Below are 27754 nucleotides of genomic sequence, written 5' to 3' on the forward strand. Positions count from 1 at the left end.
AGGTTCTCTATAGAAGATTTGTAGGTTTATTTACTTCCATTTCTTTTCTGGAAAAAGCAAAATAAGTTATTGTTTTAATATTTATTAGTGATGGTTTCTAAATTGAACACAGTTGAAGAACCTTCAAAAGCAATAAAAACATTGTTTTTAAACACTTTGTTTCAATTTAATTGACAACACTGGATACGATGATAGATGATTTGTACACACACCTTCGTAATGTGGTGTGTAGAAAAAAGGTAAACAAAACAATTTCAGCTTACAAAATTATTTGCGGCTCGCGTTTTCTACGATGCAAATGATATCATTTAAGTTAATATCATCTTTAAAGGTGAATTAAATTGAAAGTACTTGTAGAAGCACGTGTCGTAATTGTTTTTAGTGTGATTCTGAAAAGTGGAAGCTAGTGAAAACAGTTAGTTAAATTACATGCCCAGAGTAGAACAAAATCGACTGATCGTACTTTTTCATGCAAATATTGCGAATGCGTGAACGATCTGGTAATATTTTGGTGAGAAAGTGTACAAATATGCATCCAGATCTTATTCATACAGTTTTGGCCCATTTTTTATGGTATGTAATTAGTAACTTACTATTTTGTAGGAAGATCTCTTTTGTACGCATACTAAAACACGTTTATTTAATGATTGTGGGGACAGCCATTGTTACATGACGTGCCGTATCACCTTAACGTCGGTCTCTTTTCCGCAATCTAGTGCCAATCACCGACGGACATCGATTGCCATCCATTGACGGCAATCGAATGTGCAGGAAGGCAGCTTCCACACCTGCGTAGGATATCGCACCCATTCAACACACACATGGGCCGGGACCAACGGCTTTACTTCCCTTCCGAAGGAAGACGTGACCAGAGATTTTTATGCCTCAGAAAAATCCCACCGACCTCGGCTGGGGTTGAACCCAGACCCATCGGGGTGTTAGAAAGCAGTCACGCTTACCACTACACCACCGGCGCCGGCATTGATTACAATATGACGAATTCACTTAGAACTCTCTTCTACATTTTCTTGGAATTATCCTCTGAAATATTTTTTCTTAAGTTTCTCCTCCAAATTAAAATTAAAATTTTCTCATAAATTGGTCTTGAATTTTCATCAGAATTTCATTTAAATGCTAGTCTAAATAATTTTATATTCTTCTCAAATTGATTTGAAATTTCTAAATATTCCACGAGAATTAAAACCAGACTCTTGATCTTATTAATCTAGGATTTTGACATTTTTCAAAGTCTGACATCTTCAATATTTCTCTCAGTTGCAGAAACAAAAAAAAAACTTCAAGTTAGAAATTTGCGACTTGTTTTTTTTTTCATATCTTGAGAGGTTTTCTAAGGCTTGGAAAAAATCGAAAAATCTTAAGCTTATTTTTGCTAATCTCATAATTTAAAAAAAATTCCCTGAAATATAAAATAGTGGTACATGGCTATTTGTGACGAAACTATTGAGTGTATCATTTTGATGTCTTTAAGAATGTTTCTTCATTTTTTTGAGTAGTTTAATTGAGTAGTGAACATTTTTAATTAAGGGGGATACTAAAAAATAGGTGATAGATAAAAAATTACTTTTTTATGTCTTGTTGAAATTGATGGTCATCTAGAAAAACATTGTAGAAGTTATTTTAAGATACTTTGATCAAGACGCCAATTTTCTATCTCTCAAGTGGACGAAGTTATAGGGTGAAAATGGAGTATAAACGCTAGTACCCCCTTAAAAACCGTTTTTTTTTTATCATAAAGTTTCTAGTTTGAGTTTTATTTTTTTATATTGTTCTACAAAGTTGTAAGTGCTTTAAACCTGCCCATTTTTGCTCAGCGAAGCAAATGGCTCTTCAAGTAAAGGATTTAGATCCGTATTTATAATTTTTCAACACTAACTTTAAAAGGGGTGTATCTTGCAGGTTAGGAGGTATTAGCAGCCAAACTCAACGTAATTTCGTTCAGCAACTTATACCGTACTGTTACATATACAATTCATAGGGGGATAAGGGTAAGCCTAATGAATTTTATAATAAAGTACCTCAATGTTTTGTTACGTTTTGCTGTTTTCATGACCATTTTTCCAAGTATGTACATTAGAATGAGTTGTAGCTTCGACAAAATTGTTTGGTATAGTAGTCCGAGTTTTGGTGAAATTTGAGCAACATTAGGATTTTTGGTAAGCAAATTAATAGGATCGTTCCTGTTCATACAAAATTTAAAATTCTCCCGCAAATCGAGATTATAACCAAATTCGTTAAAATTTCACCCAGTTTTTGGGGACCAGCATTGAAAAAGTAGTGGGGAACCCACTCTAATGTAAACAGATGGAAAAATGGTCATGAAAACAGCAAAACGTAACAGAACATTGAGATACTTTATTAAAACAATGAAATTTCCTTTTGTTTTTTGCAGTTTAAAAGCACTTACAACTTTGTAAAACATTCTAAAAATTTAAAAATTCAAACTAAAAAGTTGTCGTGAAAAACGGTTTTAAGGGGTACTACTGTTTGTACTTCATTTTCACCCTGTGACTTCATCCACTTGAGAGATGGAAAATTTACGTCTTAGACAAAGTTTTTTTATAATGACTTCATCTACAATGTTTCCATAGATGATCATCAATTTTAACAAGACATAGAAAAGTATTTTTTTTTTATCTTATTGCATACCGCCCTTAATCCACAAATATTACCACTGCAATAAAGTATTTAAAAATTGAAGAAACATTCTAGAAGACATCAAAATGCTGCACTCAATAGTTTCGTCGCTTTTTTTTTCGTCCCACTGCCTTCTTTCTTCTTATTCGCATTTCAAGCTTATTGCTTAGCGCATATTAGCTTATTGCGTGCTCTCAACTTAGTGTTCTATATGCACTTCCACAGTTATTAATTGAGAGCTTTCGATGCCAAGCACAATGCATGAATTTGTATATTGTGTGGCAAGCACAATGATACTCTATGCCCAGGGAAGTCAAGAAAATTTCCAACCCGAAAGATTCCCTCGACCGGACCGGGAATCAAACCCACCGCCTCCGGCTTGGTAATACCGTGCCTTTACTAACTAGGCTATGAGGCCCCACTGTGTGCCCGCACGTTTAAGACCATCTATGTCGATCAATTGGACACTATTGCAATACGTACAAGGAATTGTAAACATTCCTGAAGTTCTCAGAGTTACTCTGAAGTTCCCGGATATTCCTTAATAATTTCTGAGCTTCTATGAAGTTCGCTAAGTGTTTTTGAAATTCTCTGGACTTTTTTGGAGTTCCTGTAATTCTCATGAAACTTATTAACTTCCCTGGAGTAATTTGGACTTCTCTGAAATTTCCGTAACTTTCTTAGAAACTGACGGAACTTTGAATTAGAATTTTTGGTACTTCTTTGAAGTTGCCTATATTTTCTAAAGTTTCGGAAATTTTCTTGATACCGTGGACTGACCATTTTTAATCTGAACACTTTTAAATTTGAACTACACCGTGCAAACTAAGAATTGCTCAAACTTCATTCAGCATACGGAATGGAGTAAAACAGGATCAAAACAAAACAGGAAATAAGGCTTCCAGAAACACGCTTTTCTTGGTGCTCATAGGGTTACCATAAGTACACATTCAAAATGAACCCCGTTAATATGCATGAAGTGTCATTCAAATAAGCGGGAGTCCATGGAATTCATTAAACTTCCCTGCATACCCCGCAGTTTTTGGATAATTCCTGAAATTATTGGAATATCTTTTAATTACTCAAAACTCCTTAAAAATTCCTGCAATTTTTCTGAGCTTCTCTACGCATCCTCAAAGTACTCGAAACTGGATGAAATGAAACTACCTAAACATCTATAATATTCTATAATGTTCTCTAAACTTTCTTGAAGATTTGGTATCACCTTAAAAGTTCTCGCAAATTTCTTAAAGTTAATGAAACTGCCTTGAAGTTCCCGAAATTTTTTTGAAGTTCTCAAAACTGCCATGATAATCACGCAACTTCCCTTAAATACCTTCACATTGCAAAAATGTGTTTCAAAACGCTCAAATGGATTTAAAATGTCTATAACCCATTGAAAATGCACAAATGGCTTCAAAATGTGAAAAGCCATCAATGTCTTTTAAGTAATTAACAAACCAAATTGGCTAAATATCATTATAACAATAGAAAATTTAAAAAAATCTATTCGAATATTTCAATACTTTTTCCGTGCTTTAAATATTTATTGTATTTCTAATGTTTGATTTGAAACGATTTATTTGTATTTGGACTAATGTGTTTTCCATGTAGGGTAAGTGTGCCAATTATGGCAAATTTGAAATATATTTTAATGGTATTATTTTCGTAGATGAATGGAATAATACTTAGACCATGTATTGTATCGAACTAAACTTAGTAAAGATGAAAAATTTACGATAGGGTCAATAAGAGGACCACACCCTACATCATCATCTCCAAACCCCTTCTTTCCCAAATTCCTTCACTCGTTCTGGCAAAATTGCAATCGATGGAAATTTAATCGATCTCCATCTCAGAAAAATCCTCATTAAACAATTAAGTAACCCCCTGGCGCAAGTCCCTACGTCTGCAGGCGGCACAAACCCCAACCATCGATGTCAAATTATCGACCGTAATGGATACATTTTGCGCTGAAGCCCGTATAAACGCTGATGCAATTACCGTCATTCATCGCCATTTGCCAACATGTACATATTGGGAGAGATGTTGATCTGATGTTGACCAAAAACGAGACGAAAAGAAAAAAAATTGCACACTCTTTAAATTGCGACAGGTCAACCTTTTCAAACGAAGGGATTTGCTGGCGGTGGGTAGGTACCAATTGATTGCGGCGAAATTCAATAAAAGCCTATCCTTCTGCGATGGCGTTGCGAATTGCACTCCGGTTTTGCGATGGTACAAATTAGAGAGAACTCTCCGTTTGAGTGAAGTCTCGGCAAAGTGCGCGCGATCAGGGAAAAAATGGGTCATGACCATAACTTGGTTCCAATCGAGCGAGACGTTGGCATTGGGGGCTGGGGAGGCCGGCAGCACGTCATCATTCGAACCGTTCACTAATGATATGGTTTGCCGTTTTGAATTGATTTGATGGACTGCAATAGAGGTTCTATGATGGGATGATTTGCTATTTAGAGAATAGGTAAATGTTGTTCTATTGAATCTTTGATGCGATTAAATGGTGCTCTGTAATTTTATGATGTCATAAATGGACTTGAAATGGTAGTTTAGCGCAATTATAGACATGTTTGCTGAAGGGAGTGTCTTCGGCGTTAATCGCTTTGGTTTGATCTGAACTTTTATTTTGATGAGATAAATTGAAGTGAATGTGCTAAAGATACATTTGTGCATAAGTTTTACACTGCCCAAAACGATAATTTTCCGGAATCCAAGATTAGGAAGGGACCGTTGCACAACACTTTGGAATATCCACAAGTAGTGTCCTCCAATAAATTGAATTGAATTGACGTAAACTGCAAAACTGCATTTTCCGGCTGGATGTGAATACCATCTTTGTCTAGTATCTAGTTCTAAAATAGTTCAACTGAGCTAAACCTGACTCAGTCTACCATCGCCAAACACATTATCAATTCCAGCAATGTCCCAGCTAATTAGCACACTTCCAACCAAACCAACTCATGCCCGGCTAGTCACGATGGTGACAGTACGACACTTGAATTCCATGACCATCGCACTTCACTATCCCTTTCCGCTAACTACAACAATGATGAGCGCCGTACTTTGGCAAAGGGACAACCCTTCTCTGATTGTTATTTATTGGCCGATACCCGGCCAAATGGCGCATTGATCGCCGAGTCGAGCTGTCCGAACAATAAAGCTATTAAACAACGAAGAAGCGTGCGCAAAATCAAGAAAACTGTCTGTTGACTGTCTGCGGCTGGCCTCTGACTGACTATGTCAGTGCGCGGTGGGATCTTTCATGACACAAGTGCGCGACAGAATGACACATCGCTGAGTATCGGCCGACCGGCTCCGGGCAGTAAATGCTATTGTTTTTATGTCAAACACGCTTTGGCCGTTAATTGAACGGACGCGTTGGGCTGGTTGGGAAAGATGACGTTGTTGTTGTTGTTGTTGTTGTTGTTGTTGTTGTTGCTGCTGCTGATGGTTTTTTGCCCTTAGCGATATGGCTGTCGATGATGAACGATCATTGCCACCGGACAGTAAGTGAGCTCCTAAATAAAGTTTATTATCTAGTACCATTAATCATATGAGGCTTGCATTTGGTTTTGTTTTCGTAGATGATCATCCGGGGCGGTGCTAGTTATTATTCATAGTGGTGCGTTTTTCATGACATCGATGTCCGCTGTTCGATATGGTATGAATCATTTATCTTCCAACACACTAGGATTATTTCACATATTTCTGTAAAATATTCTTAGTGTCTATACTACCGTGTGGCTCTGAGAAATACTACTTTATCGCATTGCTTTGGCATTTGGCAGTTTCATATTCATGTTGGAAGGGAGTATCCGAAAACCAGTATCGGGCGGTAGCAAGATACCTGAATATCGGCTTGAGAGTTGATCTTTACGGATACATTAACTCAAGTAGTAAGTTGACATTTGGAAGCCCTTGTAAAAATTGACCAAGGCATTGAATTTCATTAGAGAGATCGAAGCTGTGAATTTGATTGATAGTCGAAAGGGTTCTCATTAATATGAGAATCATTGGCGTAACTACGGGGAGGGCTACTGATATCAGACTAAAGTGGTCATTTTTATACGATAGATGATTAGATGAAAGTATAGAGTTGATAGTTCCGCACGAGTACTCTATACTTTCATCTATCATCTATCTTTCGTCTATCGATTAAAAATGACCACTTTAAGTCTGATTTCAGTAGCCTTCCCCGTAGTTTCGCCAATGATTCTCATATCAATGAGAACCCTTTCGACTATCGTTCAAATTCACAGCTTCGGACATTCATTCGATCTCTGCAATCAATGCAATTTTTTTTTAATTTAACAAGATCAAATCATTGCCCATTACAAACCCTTACGCAAAGTTTCATACAAATCGGAGAAGGTCGATTCCAAAATGCAATTGTTTTTCACTAAGAAAGCCTGGAACTGCTCTACAGTATTGAGCCAATTTTGTCCGCGAATCATATTTGTATCTTTCAATAATTTCACATATCCGTAATTCCAAATCTTCCTCATTCATCTTCAAGATGGATATTTAAGGTATACATTGGTGCAATAAGACCACTGAAAACGCGCATGGATTTCATAGAACATAGAACAGCTACCCCCCAGAATCAGCGCAACTCTAGTGTACATGGTTTAGTATGCTATTATCAAAATCTAGGTGGCATGAATACTACTCTGGCTGACTATTCACCTGGCTGAACTGCAACACACTCTTCACTCAAATATTTGGATATGAATATACCTACTGATTTCTGTTCTGACCGCTCAAACCTGACCAATACGAAAATCACTGGTGGGGGTGTGCTTTTGGTTGTTCGCTCCAGTTATAAATGCCGCTTATTGCAACCTCCAAACAGTACTGATCTGTTTGTCCCAGGGTACACACACACATTATTTATCTGTGTCATTTACGTACCTCGTGACCGTGTCAACGATTCAACTTTGGCGTCTAAACATTGCGAATCATTGGCATGGATTACCTCACGCATGGCTTTAGCAGATAAGATACTCATCATGGGCGATTTCCACATGCGTACTGTCTGCTGAACTCAAGGTTTACCGGAATATCTGTATCCCAACCTTACTCATTCATCGATGAACTTAAAGGGTGATACTCTGGCGTGTTGGGAGGGTTCTTGTCCTTGGGAACCACCTGCACGTTGTTGGCGGCGTACCACTCCATGGCCTTTTTACCGTAATGGCAAGATACCAAATCCGGCCAAAACAGTACGGAACAGCCGTGTTTCTTCAGGAAAGGCAGCAGACGTTTATTCAAACACTCTTTCACGTAAATTTCTTGGTTGACAGTCCCGGAAGCTATGAAAATGCTGCTTTTCAAGCCACAGGTACAGATAGCTTGCCAAACCAGATATTTCTTTGCGAACTTTGACAGTTTCATGTGCTTGAAAACATCTGCTACCTTTCCCCTTCCTTTTGCCGTATAAAACTCCTGTCCCGGAAGCTGCTTGTAGTCGGCTTTGACGTAGGTCTCGTCGTCCATTACCACGCAGTCAAATTACGTCAGCATCGTCGTGTACAGCCTCCGGGATCGCGCTTTGGCCGTCGTGTTTTGTTTATCATCGCGATTTGGAGTCACTACCTTCTTGTAAGTCGATAGTCCGGCTCGTTTTTTGGCTCGATGCACGGTTGTAGACGATACACCCAGCTTATTTGCGGCATCTCGGAGAGAGAGGTTAGGGTTTCGCTTGAAACTACCGGCAACTCTCTTTGTCGTCTCAGCGGCTTCCGGTTTTCGATTTCCCCCCGATCCAGACTTCCTGGCTGTCGACAAACGTTCCCCAAACACTTTAATTACATTTGTAACGGTTGATTTGGCAACTTTTAGCGATTTTCCCAACTTTGCGTGCGAGTAGCTCGGATTTTCGCGATGCGCGAGCAAAATTTTGATACGCTGCTCTTCTTGCTTGGACGGCATTTTGACAACTGAAGAGTGAATTCCAAAATCAAAATAGGAGCAACATTCTACACACACACACCTTCAAAATGAGGGGTGTTCAGGTTTTTTAAATGCAAAATTGAAAGAAATACGTCAAGTTGATATTGACCAAATTTTAACCGTATCACCCTTTAGTTCAGAAACAAATCCTGTTCGATTATAGTATCGCGGGGCTTATCCAACTCAACTCTGTCTACAACTCTAACGGTCATCTGCTTGATCTTTGCTATGTCACCCAATAACTGATTCAGGACATTGCTGTTTCTGAAACTCCTGATCCACTTGTTAAGGAATGCCAACATCATCCAACTCTTTACTTGTTTATAAATGAATGCGTTCCTTATGAGAACACCTCTACCGCTGAAATTATTCGTTATAACTTCAGGAGAACAGACTTCACCTAAATGAAGCTGTTTTTGTGCACTATCAACTGGGATGAGATGTTGCATAATTTGACTGTTAAAACACGCGTTGATGTTTATAAAAAACGCCCAAACCAGTCAGTAAAGGTCCTATTTACCCACCCTGGTCCAATGCCTTTCTTAAACGCTTTCAATTGGTCAACAGGTCTGCTCTAAAAAAAACTCTCACGGAACAGTAACTCGTGTATCTGATAAATAGCAGATACAAACGACCCAACACAAAACTGTTTCGTACATATTTGCATCGAACCCAACAGAATATCAAACTCAATCCTGGACGACGAACAGCGAACATGGCAAGCTATTTTCAACCCCACTGTATCATCTGGATCTTTCCCGAATATCTGGAAGCAACCGTTCGTTTTTCCAGTTTAAAAAAGGCGATAAAGGGAGTATCCAAGTACAGAGGAATTACCGCATGGTGTGCTACGTTCAAACTATTTGAGCTAATTGTTCTCAACTTCCTCAATCATCATTGGGTTTATGCCAAAGAGATCGACCTGCACTAATTAATACTGGTCGTCTAAAACTAGGCAATACCAGCGCCAGCCACGTCCAAATGCAGGTCAAGAAAGGAATGGGTAGCAATATGTTGACGTAATACTCGCTTTGATGAAGCCGAAAACACTTCTGCACTTCCACGAGAAATCACTTGGATGTTGGATAAAAGGGTTGGGATAGCAGCAGGATGCGTTTTTGTAAACGATAAGCTGAATTGAAGTCCTAACTATTCCATAGTGCGAAAGAGAGTGGGTTTTCTGCCCAGTACGCAAAATCGGTCGCCACTAGGCAACCAAGCTCCTTATATCACAAAACAATTACGATCAAGTTTCCGTTAAATTTGTTGTTACTATCGCAAGTAACAATTCAGCAACTATTTGACATCCACTCTGATTTATGATAGTTTAATAACGGCAACGATCAATCAATTTAGTTTAAATACAGCATTTTAAAGTAAAAAACATTTAAGTAATTCAGCTTATTGCTGCTTTAAAACCCTTTTAAAGTCTGGTGAAAAAGTCAAAAACTGTCTTTTTTTTTAAATAAACTTAAAGCAGCTCTCAATCCCTCCATAAAACTGTTCTGTAATTCAAACATAAACTTCATTAGCAATTGTTTATTAATGTCTTTATAAAATACTCTATAAACGTGTTCTATCGTTACAAAAGCAACCATTAGGTTATAAATAAGAGAAAAATACATATATTTTTGCTTTTTAGTCTTTTTAAAGTGTATCATAAAATAACTCTGTTTGGATCCTCATTATGAATAAAAAGTAAGGTTCTATCCAAGACACGACCAAAGATTTGACGTAGGATTACGTTCTCGATATTAATATTCGGCAACTGTGTTAAGGAAAGCGCTTTTTGTAGGCAATCGATTATAATTTTGATCGCCATTGCAACAGTTGGACATTTGTGTAATTTTCAATAGTGACCTTTTGAAAATTGATAAAGTGTTCATTTTAGCAGATTCGTAGAAACATTTCTAATCGATTGGTTTGTTTAGAATTAAAATCCATACGCTATTGACAGAGTTATAAGTGCTCAAAGCCTGACCACTTTTCGTAACGCGATCGATTTTAGTTTTTTGAAATTTCACCCCCAATATGTTGCCAAAAGACGTAATCCTACGTCAAAATCTAATTTATGACAAGGAAATCTCGAAGTAGAATTAAGTAAAATTGAGTTCTTTAGAACCAACACGTCCGGCTGAACCGGTATCATAAACGACTGACCATCTGGCGGAGAAGAGTCTAAAAACATACAAGCGTTCTCCAGATCTTGTAAATAGATGACGATCGGAATAACTTGCATCAGTACCGACAGCAAACCACTAAAATTTTCCGAGATTAGCTGGTTTCCGATCTATAGCAGAAATTTTATTCGGCGAAAGAGTCTTCGGAAAAACTCATTCAAGCGTACATTCCTGCATCATTTAATGGTGCACTTCGGGGACCATCCGGAAGAAGGGGATCTTTTTCGGGAACGATTGAGCTTCCAGCTGTTCGAAATGTGAAATGTTGTAAAATAGTATCACACTCTTTCCGAGTAACTGCTTCCAATCCATGGGGAGAAAATCACCTGGAAGAACGCTGGATCGCACAGCGCAAGTATCGAAAGAAAACCAAATTCTAACGCTTAACTTTTTGCAGGAAACTTTACCTCCATAAATGCTGCCATAAATCTAAACGGGCTAAGATCAAGCAAAATGGCCAAAAAGCTCAGTCTGCATTTTAAAACCTTATGAATTTGTTAGGGATTTCTTGAAAGCAACTTACTTTGACTATATGTTTAGTATTACTTCTGCGTGAAGTCAACGATTTACATAGTTGAAGATGCTAATTTCAAATAACAGACTAAAGTGATAATTTTTATACGATAGATGAGGAGATAAAAGTATAGAATTGATAGTTCCGTTAAGGGTACGGCAGTGTGAAAATTGCATATAGAGAGTAGAAAGCGAGCTAGGACAACTTTTAGGAAGGTACAAATCGGTTTCATCAACTCCCCCGATGTCCGTCGGTGATTGGCACTAGATTGCGGAACAGAGATAAGGAAAAGTAATAGCTTTTATTGTAGTTTAAATACGGTTTTCAAATGGTATTGCGTTCGTCGTCATTCAACCTTTTTGCCAGTGAATCAATCTTTAAGAGCTTCGAGAATACACCCTTCTGAACCTTCTCCAGATTCTAGTCTTAATGAGGTTTTGGTGGATAGCAGAGCAGCCTTAACCTTTCTTGCAAATTGCCATGGTCATCTGAGAGCAGGTTCACCGGGAGGCAATCCATTATAGCACAATTTGATGAACACTTAAAACTCAATTACAGCACTAACAAATGATATTAAATGCAAAAAATCCAACTATGCCTTGGTTACTAGTACACTATAACTAAAACTATAGAAGCTCACAAGCAGGTTGATGCAATCTACACTGATCTTTCAGCAGCCTTCGATAAAATCAATCATAAATTCTTAATAGCAAAACTCGAATGTCTTGGTTTCGCCAGTAGTTTACTAGATTGGTCGTTCAATGTCAGTGAAAATTGGAAATACTGTATCAGAACAATTCTTTGTCACATCTGGTGTTCCACAGGGCAGTCATCATATCGGACCTTTTTTATTCTTGCTGTACTTGAATGACGTCAACTTATTACTTAAATGTTTTAAGCTCTTGTATGCTGATGACTAGAAACTTTACTTTTTATAATCCGTCAAGAAGATGCACATTTCCTTCAACGGGAACTTGACAATGTTTTCAAATGGTATTCTACAAATCGTATGACTTTGAATGCTGACAAATGCGCAGTGACTATCACTGGTACATCTCTAAAGAGTAAATATACGGTTAAGGATATAAGCAGGCTTGCTTCCACTCACTTGCTACAAAAAAATATTTTCGGAATTTTGGAATCATTAGATGTTATAATGATATTTTGTACTTGTTAGGTACCACAAGAGATTGAAAAGCAAGTGTTTGTCACGTAAAAGCTGTCAAATTTCCTTGAGATAGTCACAATCAGCGATTTTATGACTCGCGAGCGCTCACTCTGAGCGAACGCTCACGAATCATGAAAAAGCTGCTTGTGACACTCTGAAAGCGAAATTGACAGGTTTCATGTGTCAAACACATACCTTACAACATCTTCTTTTAACTTACAAGTACAGATTATCAGATATTCAGTGCTTAAATACTCTGTATTGTTCTTTGGTTCGCTCTACATTAGAGTATACAACAAGTAGAGGTAATTCAACGCAAGTTTATCCGCTTTGCTCTTTGACAATTACGTTGGAACGATGCTTTCAACCTACCTAGTTATGAAGTTCGTTGCAAACTAATCGGCCTCGATCTTCTCGAGAGTCTTAGGAACGTAACTAAGGCTTCTTTCATATCTGAGATTTTTCAGTCTCATAGATTGCCCTGCTCTACAAGTTGAGTTGAATTATTTTTTAATTTTTTTTTTCGAATTCCCACGTTCCGCACTTATAAGTAGTATGTGTCATGTGTTCAACCGTTGTTATCATATCTTCGACTTTAACTTGGCCCGTTCTGTTAATAAAAGTAAGTTCCGTGAATTGCTCCGATTGGTTAGCATAAAGTCTGTTCCAATTTGAACTTGGTCGCATGAAATGGATTATTTCTCCAAGAGGAAATAACATACAAAAACTTTAAGGGTACCATTTAGCTTTAAAGGACAAATACAAAAAAAAATACTCGTCAGCGTTTCGGATGAATTTTAAAACTTTTCGCTCCAATCATGTCATGCACAGTAGTACTGTCAACCTTATCTGTTATCTTTTTCCACCACTTCTCCAAATCAGATGGTGTTTTGGTTGTTTTGCCGCATTTCTTCAATTTACGCTTGATAATTCCGAAGTGATTTGAGATTAGGGCGTAAATGCTTTTGTAAACAAACACTCAATCTCCGATTTCTCGCAAATAAAAACTCAGCCTGGAAAACTAACAACACAATCATGTAGAGGAATGATTTCTCTGTCATTTGGAATAGTTTGTTTGTTCTCGAAATTAAGCTTTGATTCGCGAGAAATCGGCAATTGACGTGTTTGTTTGCAGAAGCAAATACGCCCAAATCTCGGAGTTCTCCGGAATTGCGCAAAATTTTTCGATGGGACGAAAATCTGAACAATTTGGTGGATTGATATTTTTTCAATAAAATCGACATTATTCTGATTATACCATTCAATGACATCCCTCCTGTAATGGCAGCCGGTTAAGTCGGGCCAAAACTTTATGACCTTCGTGTGACTGAATAAATGGCAAAACTCTCTTCTGAAGTTGTCCATTTATAGTCGCTCCAGTGATGAAAACCTTTGTTTCAAATTTGAGCTTACCCGGAGCATCCCCCTTACGCTTGGTAAGGTGAAATTGTTGACCTGAAATTTGTGCAAAGTAGTTAAAGGTGTTTAAGTTTCGTCATCCATCAAAATACAGAAATCAGAACTTGCTCGTACAGCTTCCTTGCACGATTTTTGGCAACCTGGTTTTGTTTCAGCGTCCTGTTGGGATGTTTGGTAGGACCGAAAATCTTCTCGCATAAATATTCGCTGAACTGTACTGTGCGCCGCACTGAACCTTTTCGTCAAATCACGTCCAGAGATGCCATCGTAATCGTTCGTAATTTCCGGTCATATGTTTCACTTCTACGTTTGTTTTGATTTGCGCGATCCAACGTTACGGTGTTTACATTCGATTTTGGTAATTTGAGAACCTTAACGATCACTTCTCCTGACCACGTTGGATTTTCAACGAAGAATTTTTTCACGTCTCTCGCGGACCATCTTCGATAACTTTTAAACGTATTCATACACATACACTGATGAAATTTTCACCACTGAATAAACTATCCTTCCATGCATGATAGTGGTCTACCAACCATTGTAGCATCAAAACTAAGTCCAACAGCAGTTGGCTCTCATCAGTGTTCGACTTTATCAAGCTTAATAACCTCTGATTGTCCTCAACATATGAAGGGCCAAAAATGGGTTGGGTGGAATGCCCTGCAAAATCACTTATACGCTTCCACGGGATTATAAAGAATCTCCTTCCAGCGACAAGATCGTACAATTGCTCAAAAAACGGGACATCTAACAGGACGATGCCCCAATGAGCGGGAGAAGAACCCGTCCTGTATCCACGAAATGTTAACAACAGGGAGTTGGCATTCCCATTCTCCCCATTCAAATCTCTTTAATCGGATGTCCTGATTGTTTCTTTCAACCCCTACCATTTTTTTATTATCTCTTATGTTGAAAATTGCGTAAATATTTATGTAATGCGAGCAAATGAACAGTATAAGATAAAGCAGATATGTATTATTTTCAAATTCAAATTTGTTGTTAGGGTCTGAATATCCTGCTATTGACAAATAAAATTAAACCTTTGGACGAAGGCGAAAAAGCATTATATTCTGCGTTTGGATGATCTGAAATTAGGCTTAAACAATTTAAATCGACGTTTATTTTATAATCCTTCCAGATCAAAACGCTGTCAGCAGTTTCCTACTACGACCACTAGAGACGCTACAGTAATTAAAAAGAAGTGGCCAAATACTAACTGGAACAGATTTTTGATAGTTTTTAAATTTAGAATAATAAGTATTTTTCTTTTAAATTTGTCGAACCTCTTAACGGAATCCCTTTATGAAGAGCTTTGTGTTGGTTTATTTCCTTTAAATTCCGTTATAATTGCTTATCTTTTGACAGATACGCGTATTTCGTCTACTGCTTGCAGACTTCATCAGTGCCAAGTACTCAAGACCACTGAATAATCCATCTGTTATCTACGAGTTATATACTAATCAATAGGTACTAAAAATCAGCAGGTATCCACTGCCATGTCACAATTTACCTAACCATGTACCTACATTTAGTCTCCAACAGGTAAAGGCATGCTACGATGTGTGGTTTTAGGTAGCATGCTTAAGAGTCTCGAGTGTCCGTTTCCTTGACCTCTATTAACACTCCGAATACGGTGGGTAAAAAACTTTACGCCGACTACGAAGCCTCCGAAAAACGTGTAACGGCAAGTTTGCAATGGCACAACTTAGCCATCTCTTAATAGCCATCTGCGATATTATAATGAATTTGGGATCGTAACATAAACATGACCCAGATGGCCATCGGACCGTCCTCGGCAAGATCCGAAAATTCCGTAAAAGTGGTCATTGTGTGAAACTGATCCTAGAGCTCCACGTTTTTTTTTCGAAATCACTTGGAACTGTCATATATAAATTAATTTGCGGTTGTGACATAAACATTTACCTAGAAGGCCATGGGACCATCCTCCGCAAGATCTAGAACATCTTTAAAAATGGTCAATCCTTGAAACTGATCCTAGAGTTCTACGGTTTTTTCGAAAGCATGTGGAACTGCGATATAAGAAAGAATTCGGGGTCATGACATAAACACGTACCGGAGACGAACCAGCCCAGGGCTGAAAGTCTCCTTAATAAAGATAAAAAACACGGACCTGGATGGCCATAGGACCGTCCTCCGGAAGATACGGAACATCCGTAAAAGTGATCCAGAGGTTTCTTATATCACAGTGTTTAAAAAAGAACTGCAGAGCTCTAGGATCAGTTTCACAGTATGATAAATTTACGGATGTGCCATCCGGATCCAAGTTTATGTCACGACCCTAAATTCTATCTTAAATCGCAGCTCCACGGATTTTCACAGTTTCATCGATGATCCACTTTTACGGATGATCAGGATTTTCTGGAGGACGTTCCAATGGCCATCCAGGTTCATGTTGATGTCTCGACCCTAAATTATTTCATATATCACAGTTAGAAGTATTTTCGACAAAACTACGGAGCTCTAGAAACAGTATCATGGATGGACCATTTTTACGGATCTTCCGGAGGACTGGCAGATGGTCATTGGGACCCATGTTTATGTTAAGACTCCAAATTCATTCTAATATCATAGTTCCACGGTTTTTCGTTCTTGGATCAATCTTATGGCTTGCAATCGGGCTAAGGCCTTGTTGTCCTCTGCTGTCCGAAGAAGTCGTATCCACTCTACTCGATCCATGGCGAGACTTCGCCAGTCTCGTAGTCTGCGAAGGGTCTGCAGGTCGCCTTCTACTTGGTCGATCCACCTTGCTCGTCTTCTTGTTCCTGTTGGGGCGCTTTCGAGAACCATTTTCACTGCGTCGTCGTGCGACATTCTTACGACATACCCAGCCTACCGTAGTCGCCCAATTTTTGCAATGTGAACGATGGATGGTTCTCCCAACAGCTGGTGCAATTCTTGGTTCATTCGCTTCCTCCACGTTCCGTCATGCAAGGGTGCGTTTGTCCTCCACGAGTATAGTCACGGTCTCGTGGCTGTAGACGACCACCGGTCTAATCAGCGTATTTTAGATAGTCGACTTCGTAGCGAATTTTATTCGACCGGAGCGTCCTCCGGAGTCCAAAGTAGGCACGATTCCCTACCATAATGCGTCTTTGAAATTCTCTGCTGGTATCTGAACTCGGGGTGGGAGGCTAACATTGTCTTCTCTAGAACCTCTTCCTTTCATGTATTTTGTGTTTATTGCGTTGATGGCAAGTCCAATCCACCTAGCTTCAGCCTTCAGTCTGATGTACGTTTCCACCTTCGCCTCAAAGTTCCGTGCCATGATGTCGATGTCATCGGGGAAGCCAAGAAGCTGGATGGACTTCCTGAAAATCGTGCCGCTCGTGTTTATCCCTGCTTTTCTGATCACACATTCTAACGCAATGTTGAATAGCAGACACGAAAGTCCATCACCTTGCCGTAACCCCCTTCGAGATTCAAAGGGACTCGAGAGTGTCCCCGATACTCGAACAACGCACATCACTGGATCCATCGTTGCCTTGACCAATCGCGTCAGTTTATCTGGAAATCCGTACTCGTGCATAATCAGCCATAGCTGATCACGATCGATTGTGTCGTATGCGGATTTGAAATCGATGAACAAATGATGTGTAAGCAAGTTGTATTTGTGGCATTTCTGCAGAACCTGCCGAATCGCGAATATGAACCCATGAATCCCTACTGGTAATGCCCAAGAAATCTCTTGCAAATGGTGACAGGCGGCGGCGTATAATTTGGGAGAGTACCTTGTAGGCGGCGCTCAGCAGTGTGATCGCGCGGTAGTTGCAGCAATCCAATTTGTCACCCTTTTTGTAGATTGGGCATACAACACCTTGCTTCACTCCTCCGGTAATATCCCCTCCTCCCAAATCTTGGCAATAACCCAGTGCAGCGCTCTAGCCAGTGCTTCACCACCGTATTTTAATAGCTCACTTGGTTGTTGATCTACACCAGTTGCTTTGTTGTTCTTCAGTCGACCGACCTCCTCCTCAACTTCTTGAAGATCAGGGGCCAGTAGCCTGTCGTCTTCCAGATTCATGTTTATGTCACAAGCCTAAATTCTTTCTATCATCACAGTTCTTAATGCTTTCAAGAAAACCACGGAGCTCTAGGATCAGGATCGTGGATTTACCACTTTTACGGATGTTCCGGATCCTCCACAGGACAGCCCTATGGACATCCAGGTTCATGTTTATGTCACAAGCCCAAATTCTTTCTATCATCACAGTTCCTAATGTTTATAAAAAACGTGGAGCTCTAGGATCAGGATCGTGGATTTACCACTTTCACGGATGTTCCGGATCTTCCGCTGCACGGTCCGATGGCCATCTTGGTCCATGTCCCAAATTCATTCTTATATCACAGATCCTAATATTTAAAAAAAACGCGTAGCTCTAGGATCAGTTTCATGGATTGATCACTTTTACGGATGTTCCGGATCATCCGGAGGACGGTCCTATGGACGTCCAGGTTCATGTTTATGTCACAAGCAGGGCCCAACGAAGTCACTTTCAATCGAAAATCGTCAAGCGACGACGAAGCTGTCAACCATCACTTTCAATTGAAAGTCATTCCGTCATCTAAGAGATGAACTAGCCTATGGCTAAAAATCTCTTTAATAAAGAAAAAAAAAAAAAAGACATTCCGTCATCTCTTCGAGCAGATCCCCTTCAACATCAACAGAACTACTTTCGATCGTTTTCATGATGTTTGCTTTGGCTTGACTCGTGTTCATTTCGTATTTCATTGTCAAATGAACTTACTTCCGTATTGAAGCGAAATTGTTCGATCCACATTCGCGCAGATTTTCTGACCTTTTTTTATTGTTTATTCATTTAAGCGCATGTGGTTGATTTGCGAATTCCTGTGTTGAAGTTGATTTGCGAATTCCTGTGTGCTGTTAGCTGAGCGAGTTGTAAAGGGTTTAGGCACATTTTGAAATTCCTTTACTAGCCGTTTGGCAAGCTTATGAGTGGGGGATCCTTGAGCCGAGAGAATCTCCCACATTTCGTTTCCTGGTTTGTGAATCTTTGGTAAACCTTTGATCCTAGGTAGAATAGGGTTTGAAACTTTCAATTGATTCGTAGTGTTGCCAATAAATGCCTTGAACTCTTTCAACGTTTTATCCACATGTTTAACCATCGATGGGAGGGGGTCAATCATCAACTGTCTGTATGGGCCTCTTTGTCCAAAATCACTACTGCATTACCTTTGTCCACTTTAGTATAGAATACCGGCTTTATTTTTAGTTCTTTGAGAATTCGAATTTCCTCTTTTTTGGTTTTACTAAGTGAATGTCCTTTCCGTTTTGTATTGTCTCTGAAATAATATTCCTGGCAGTCTCGTGTAATTGAATAGGAAGTGTGTGAGTGATTGCAGCCTCCATGTCAACGATGGCCTCTTCCACGTCAGGTTTTGAGGAGATCGCATATCCTAATCCCTTGTTGAGTAGTGTCAATTGTTCTTCTGAGAACTGCTGCGTCGAGCGATTTACCACAAAACCTTCGACGGATTTTTGTATTTTTGTCTAGTTTTAAGAAAAATTGTATTATTTGGGTTGTAATACGTTGATGATAAAAGATTAGGAGGTTTTATGCCGATTTGAGAAAAAAATACTTTGAAGTAAGATATACTCAAACCCTGCTCTGAATAAAGATAAAGGTCATGTAAAACATTTTCAAAAAAGAAGTTGGTAAAATCGGGTAAATACTGTATAGCTATGCAGGTTATTCGTCATATATCAGAAATCTACAAGAGAAATAGTTAAGAGAGATAGATACAATGTCTAATTGAGGAGGAATGATTATATTCTGCTTAACATAAACTATCCCGGATGTTCCGAAAACCGATTCCGGTAACTTCAATCTACTTTCTACTACAACATACTAACCATGCGACTCATAAAGAAACATCAGAAACTATTCTGTGAATATTTTACAAATTTTCCTGATTATATGTGGCCAGTGATTAATTCCGGATGATCCGGGTATCGATTTCTTTTATTCTAAGATATTAAATGTTCAATTTAGGAGTCCTAACTAACCTAACTTTATCCACTCTCCACCAATTCCAGACTGAGCATGCCCCACGACGACGACGTCCGATGTGGTCCATTTAGAGGCGAAGGCAGCGGCAAGCAGAACATCATGTCCCGAATGCTCGATCAGAACACGCACCCCTGGTCATGGTCCAACTGTTCCCGGCACTTTGTCACCGAGTACCTGGAGTAAGTACCACAACCACAACCACCGAAACGTTCGCCTTGCGCACCTCCAACCAAACAATCTCGAATCTAAAACTAAAAATTAGGTCAACCTATTAGGTTATGATTAATGTTTATGCCTCCAAATAGCTGCTCCACACTCACACACTCGGCTGCGGCTCTGGGTACTGGATTCAAAACAACAAAGTACCCCCAAGAGCTGTCGACGCTCTCCGGGTGTTCAAAATAGCTGACCCGATCGGAACCGTGCGTGCCTGTGTGTACATTAATCCCCCTCGGCTAGACTCGGGCTCTGGCTGTGCTTGATCAAATCGTTGATAAATTGTGATATCGAAATCATCGATCAAATGCGCGAGCTGATTACGATTTGTATTTGTACGTGATACAGCAGCAGCCGTGGCTGCTTTCTGTGGCTCTCACGCACCGTTGTGTGAGTGTGTGCGCGCAGTGCGGCTTCTAATGATCTGGCTAATTCCCTCGACTGGCCGACTTGATTTAGGGGAGGGAAACGACCACTGAACATGAATAGGTCGATTCCGTTCTGAAAATTCACACTTAATCTTACCTAATCGGATCCTTCAACCCAGCGAATCAAATGACCAACAGAACTATGTATTGCTCAAAATGGGCAAGTGGAAGATTGGGCAAATGGACAATTGACCAAATTCACCATCAAATCCGACAGATGTCGCCCTTCCAGTGGTGGATAAACCAGTTTTGCGGAATGGGGATTTTTGAAAAATCGACGACTTCTCTTCAAACCTTGCTGGTAGTGGTGAGAAAATTTCTACATAATGTCAGCCTAAATGCCCCTAATTTGGGCCCATACATAAATTCAGCAATTTACTAAATTTTCAATAGCGACTAAAAATATCCATTAGTACCGTCCCAATGACGCGTTCATCTAGATACAATTGATAAATAGCAGATTTTTAGCGATGGGCCCAATCTTAGATCCATAGGCCAACATTAGAGCCATTTCCCCTATTGAACAAATTGCACCAAGTCGATTTTCCCCCAGCCCATACGACTGAAGACTGCTCGCCCTCTGGTGGTGAGTGCTGTCAGAAGTAGCATGAAACACCCAATTATTGTCCACATTGAAGAGATACTTGATTTTGCCAACAAAACATAGTCAACTGACCAAGTAAATGATTGACTGAATGAGTGATACAGGATACAGGAATGATAATATAAATAATTTGGGCAAATGTAAGATTGATCAAATGGACAATTGTTCCATTTGGACATTGCCTGAAAATGACCGATAAAAAAATATTATTTCGACTACTCATGGATCAGCCGATCATCAACCGATGGAAATGAATCACGCAATTCCCACAGATCAAGAATTAAAGAGCGCCAGAGTGTGAGGAGGAGGCAAAGCTGCCAATTTATGATTGAAGATAATTAATGAAATTATTATTTTTTTGGCAAATCTACCACACACTCACACACACCCACATACAGACAACCGGCTGAGAGACACTGAGAATGGTCGGTTTTGTTAGAGCCATTACGCCCGGATGCCGGATGGGATGTGATTGTGGGGGTTCAGTGCAATTCAATTTGATGTTTTAATCCGCATGCACCACATGCTGCGAGAGCTAGGAGCCGAATTCAAGCAGAGTTGATGAGCGCTCGATGTGCGGTGGGTTTCACAGGGTGTTAGCCTCTGTAATCACATTAACGATCCTCTCACGGGAAAAATTTCCGGACCATCATTAGAATGCTTTCTTTTCGCGGTGGAATCTGATCACTGCGGGGAACGGGCCTGCGAGTTGTTGATTCCTTCGATACATTGCTGGAATTCCAATCGATCGTTCGATTGATACACGTGCGGGGTATGGCTTTCAATTTTTTAACAAACAGGTAATGACATAAGTGTAAGAATTTCACCAGTGCACAGTGTATGTAAGTGTTAGAAAGCTTGCAAGATTTTTTTTTAATTCGATGCGGTCAAGTTTCAAATTCAGATCGTCTCCTAGAAAATGAATGATACGACAATCGAGAGAATTTGAACCATTTCACCTAAATTTCTAAATCGGTCGTCAACCAAGATCGACCAAACTAACGACAGTCGAGATTTTTACGGGCCCGCGAAATACTTGGGCTAGCAACACAACATAAATCAACTTCGTAGTTCAAAAATACCGTGAACTCTGTCTGTGTGTATGCGGTCGTTGTGCTACTGAGAAATTCTTTTATTTGCAAGCGAACGTTTCTAGATCGAAACACTCTGTGTTTAGATTTTGCCCTACAAAACCTTCCCGACTGAATAACCGCTTCTTCAAAAAAAATCCCTTAAGTGCGCAGTTTTGAAACGACATTTGAACGCTGGCCGGCCATTCATTGCTGTTTGTCATTAGGTACCAACATCTGAGCACACAAACAAAAACAACAAACACTCACGACGACGATGGCGGAAACTTTACGACTTTCCTCGAGGGAATTATTAAGCAGCAGCAACAGCAACAGCGGAAAACAAAATCCACGACCTAGGCAATGAATATGTATGTTCCCCACCAAGTACTTTATGGTACACCCCTCTGGTCCATCTGACCAAACCGAATATGTTTTCAGTTTGGCAGTCAGTCAGTCAGTCAGTCAGTGGGCCAATCCACACGTCTGCTCTTTTTACTCATACAAATTTTACGATCCATCCGTTGTTGACTGCCCGAGTGACCGATTGATGCCACTTTGAATGTTTGCGGAATATATTGGACGCCCCCCCATGTTTAGTTATCATTTACACAATCTGCTGTCGTAAATTCTTCAATGATTTTTACTACCCCTCCGGTCAGTCAAAAAATGGCAACCAACTTGTCGTTAAAACGTCTTCAACGACCTACAGCAACAAAGCGAAACGAAACAAAAAATACTGACCAATTGACTCTGGGGCGACTCGAGGGGGTTGTTGATAAGTTATGAGTCTTCTTCGTTTATTGAAGGCGTAAATTTTTACGCATTGCCACCAGCCACCCACTGTGTCGCAACAAACTGCAACTGCTTCGAATTCAGCAGTATTGTGCAGACTGCGATCCTCGGGTTTGCATGGGTAAGAAAACCGATACTTTACGATAGCACTATATGGTCGGGCTTCAATGTGCATATGGGTGGGTGCGCATTGTGTCTGTGGGGTGTAAATTTCTTCATTCATAAAATTTGGCTTCGTTTCTTTGTCTCCGCGCTCTGTTTTGGGGCATTCGACTGATTGATTGCACGCTGGGTGTGCTACGCCGGCGGCTGCACATGCAGCCCAGAACGAACGCAGTGTGTAGGTGGCTCTCATCATCCACGCCTGTAAATTAAGATGTTAAAATTTGTGCAAATTAGTTCAGTGGAAATTTAACCTGAACAATAATAACCATAAACAAGTTTACAGCTCAGTTTATTGGTACTTCGGCGGCTGCTTATAGAGGGATCGATACAAAATTTAAGCTATCACTCACTCCGATATCCCACACACGCCCAGTTTTGACACTGAATCGATGGAGATCGGTTCCGCGCGTATTGGCCATCAGATACCACTTGTGGCAACATCACGTATAAACTATTTTCAGTTAGTTGTTAACAGAGTGCAGTGAGGTCGACAAATCAATCAATCCCTTTCACAGATTACAAAATCGAGTATCTAACACTACAAAACATGACTGGTCCATTTATGTATGCATTTAGATTCACATTAGAAATTCCTCTTTGAATTACCAACAACTGACTGTAAAACATATCTGGTACCTCTATATATGCAAACATCCAAAGTCCGTCCTTTTTTACATATTCTGCACAGAAGAAGCTTTTTGCTCCGCCCCATTCATAAAAAACGGCAGGAAATCCTATCAGGTTCGGTTTCACATCGTTCTGCTTGAACCTGAAAAGATATAAAAACAGCGCTGCTGTCGTGCTTTTGCTGCGACTGTTGAGCTGTTCAGTTCGTTTTCTTTTTCGCTCGAGTTCTCGCTTCGATTCGGTTTGTGCTGTCGCGTTGCGCCGTGGAAGCGTCGCCACCTTCGCGCGTTCTGGCAAGTTTACTGCAACTTGCCAACACGAAACAAATGGTGCGTAAACGTACCAATGATTCAGCAGCGGGCCCTTCAAAGAAGGTGGTAATCCAGCACAGCGCGTCGCAGGATGATGCCGGAAAACGGGTACTGCAAGCCAACCAGTTTGCGGTGCTCCCCGAAGAAAATGGCGATGGTGACGTCGTTCCCATCGCTGCAAGAGAGCGGATTCCCCCGCTTTTCACGCCGGAGAAGGATGTTGCCAAGCTGCGTGCCGAACTGGCAAAACACAAGCTGCTGCCTCGCTTCAAGCTTTGCAGCATCGGCACCAAAATCATGTGCTCCAGCCTGGAGGAGTACAATCAAACAGGATGTTTCCTAAAGGAAAACAACGTTGACTTCTTCACGCACGATCTGCCATCGAGCAAGCCACTGAAGCTGGTATTGCGTGGATTACCGTCGTTCGAGGCGGCTGTGGTTAAATCCGAGCTGGAGCGGCTTGGGCTCAAACCTGAGGCGGTGTTCCCAATAAACCGGCGTTCCAACCACAACACCAGCTTCCGTGACCAGTTGTTCCTGGTGCACTTCACGAAGGGATCCACCAGTCTAGCGGTTCTGAGATCCGAAATCCGGGACCTGTTTCAGGTCATCATCAGTTGGGAACATTACAAATCCCAACATCGTGATGTTACGCAGTGTATGAACTGCCTCTCCTACGGCCATGGCACCAAAAACTGCCATATGAAGACTATCTGCGGCAAGTGTGCTGGAACTCACTGGACTGCGTCCTGTGAGCAAGATGATGACATCGAGCCAACGTGTGTCAACTGCGGTGGTAACCACCAAGCCTCCAATCGCGGATGTCCCAAGCGAGTGGAGTTCATCAATATCCGTCGGAAGGCTACGATCAATAATCAGCCCGGTCGCCTCCGTAATCATCGTTCGCCTCCTGCACGCACGGAAGTCCAGTACCCAGCTCTCCAGCCCCGTCGACATGTTCCGAACTTAGAACCACTTCCGCTCAACAACCAACAAGTCAAGCATGTGAGTATTCCTAACAATCGAACAGTCCAACATCGTCTCGCTGCTGCTGCTGCCCAGCCAATGCCAGGTCCCTCCACCGCCCCTGGTTTATCATACGCTGGTGTTGTCTCAGGTGAGCCTGTCGACGATTCTCCGTTCTCCTCGGAGGAACTTGTGACGCTCGTGGCCGAGGTCATCATCATCTTGCGCACCTGCAAGACTCGATCTGAACAGCTTCATGCTGCCCTGTCCCTTGTCACTAAGTATGGACCGTGAAGCCATCAAGATCGTAAATTGGAACGCTTGCTCCTTGAAGAGCAAAAACATCGAGTTTGTTGAGTTTCTCAATGAACGAAACATCGACATTGCCATCATAACTGAAACCCACCTGAAGCCTGAAACAAACGTCTACTTTCCCGATTTCCGGCTCGTGAGGCTAGATCGAACCAACTCTGGAGGAGGAGGAGTGGCTATTGCAATAAGGAGAAACATCTGCTGTCGACTGATGCCCAGCTTTCAGCTGAAGATCATCGAAGCCGTAGGGGTGGAAGTTTCTACTCCTATCGGCCCCATCACCATCGTCGCGGCTTACTGCCCCAAACAAGTCAACATCAGGGACGGATCGGCAGCAGATCTGCGACGAGATATTATCAAGCTAACACGACGACGGGAAAACTTTATCATCGCTGGTGACCTGAACGCCAAACATCAAGCTTGGGGCAACAATCGGCGCAATCAAAACGGCACCATCCTGAACAACGACCTGCAGGAAGCGCAGTACAACATCTTGAGTCCGGAAACTCCCACCCGGTTGAGTCGGTCCGGTGTTCACGCTACCATCGATATCTTCATCAGCAACATGGGCAACAACATCGCTCAACCTATCACCTATCAGGAACTCAGCTCGGACCACTACCCGGTGGTGACTGAGGTGGGATCCTCCGTAAATCGATTTGAAGCTTTCCGGCGCAACTATCATCGTGTTGACTGGGGTCAGTTCCAACATTGCGTCGACACCGCTGTAGACTACGATGTCCAACCGGAATCGTCCGAAGATGTTGACCGGTGTCTGCGCTCCATCGATCAAGCGATTTCCCGGGCCAGGGAGCTACATGTGCCAGTATCCAGACATGTGAGTAATACTCTGAACCTTGACAGGCCTACTAAAGACCTCATTAGACTCCGCAACACGATTCGTAGGCAGTACCAGCGTACTGGGCTGCCTAACCTGAAGACCAATTGCAACCGTTTGAACAAAATCATCCAAGCCAGGATGGTGGATCTCAGAAATATCGATTTTGCAAACAAGATTCGCTCTCTCCCAGATTGTGCTAAGCCATTCTGGAAAATGGCAAAGATTTTGAAAAATAAGCCGAGGCCCATTCCTCCCCTTTCCTCTCCTAACCAAAATTCGGACCCATCTTTACTAATAACCCCATTTGAAAAGGCCAATGCTCTTGGACAACACTTTGTAAATTCACATAACCTTGGCCACGCCATGGTGAGTCCCCACGAGCCTGCAGTATCACAGGCAATGGATAGTGTCGCTGCCACCCCCGTAGTTGTCCCTGACGAAAGTAGAATATCGGCTGATGAGGTGATAGCAGCGATTAAATCAACAAAGAACATGAAGGCCGCTGGTGTCGATGGAGTGGTCAACCTCGAGCTGAAAAACTTGAGTGTTGACTTCTTCAAGCACCTTGCAGTGGTCTTCAACAAGTGTTTAATGCTTGGCTACTTCCCTGCATGCTGGAAGTTAGCCAAAGTTATTCCAATTCACAAACCTGGCAAAGACCCTACCAGTGCCAAAAGCTATCGCCCCATCAGCCTCTTGTCCTCCATCTCGAAACTATTCGAAAAATTGATACTCAGCCGTCTGCTGGTGTTTTCAAATGATAATAACATCTTTCTCAAAGAGCAATTCGGGTTTAGGAAAGGCCACTCTACCATCCACCAACTCGCACGGGTTACTAACATCATCAAGCGGAACAAGTCCGTTTCCAATACATCTGCCATGGCATTGTTGGACGTCGAGAAGGCGTTCGACAATGTCTGGCATGATGGTCTAGTGTACAAGCTGCATCGATACAACTTTGCGAACTACCTCGTGAAGATCATCAAAAACTACTTGTCGGGCAGATCATTCCAGGTCTACTTGAACAGTGTCTCCTCTGATACGTTCATCGTTGATGCAGGGGTCCCTCAAGGTAGCCTGCTTGGGCCTATTCTATTCAACATTTTCACGTCAGACGTTCCTCCCCTGCCGGGTGGTGGTATCCTGTCAATGTTCGCAGATGACACCTCCATCATCTAAAGGGTGATACGGTCAAAATTTGGTCAAGGGAAAACGCGTGTAAATCGGTGAAATCGTTTATTTAAAAAATCAAATTAAATTTCTTTTTCAAGTTCAATTAGTATAAAATTCAGGAAAAATATTCAGTTAGACTTCCGCTTTTCCAAATCCGAATTGCCGGGCCTTACGCTTGACCCTTGCCATCAGATTTTGTACAGCCACCTTGTCCACCTTCTTCGCCGCAGAAAGCCAGTTTGCCTTGAACTGCTGCTCGCCCTTAGCAGTTTATTGGTCTTCTTTAAGTT

General features: G+C 41.0%; 1 protein-coding gene across 3 annotated transcripts in view; it reads left to right on the top strand.

Moving 5' to 3' along the window:
- AdamTS-A (ADAM metallopeptidase with thrombospondin type 1 motif A) overlaps positions 1-27754 on the top strand; it is a 629564-nt gene that overhangs the window by 561720 nt on the left and 40090 nt on the right. For all 3 annotated transcript variants that reach the window (XM_065220620.1, XM_065220621.1, XM_065220622.1), the window contains exon 10: positions 19983-20135. In XM_065220620.1, coding sequence (XP_065076692.1) covers positions 19983-20135 — 153 coding nt within the window. The remainder of the gene's footprint in view (positions 1-19982; positions 20136-27754) is intronic.

The sequence above is a fragment of the Ochlerotatus camptorhynchus genome, unplaced genomic scaffold (assembly GCF_037179485.1).
Source record: "Ochlerotatus camptorhynchus isolate MF236.1 unplaced genomic scaffold, CSIRO-AGI_Acam_v1.1 ptg000130l, whole genome shotgun sequence".
In the NCBI taxonomy this organism is placed as follows: Eukaryota; Metazoa; Arthropoda; class Insecta; order Diptera; family Culicidae; genus Ochlerotatus; species Ochlerotatus camptorhynchus.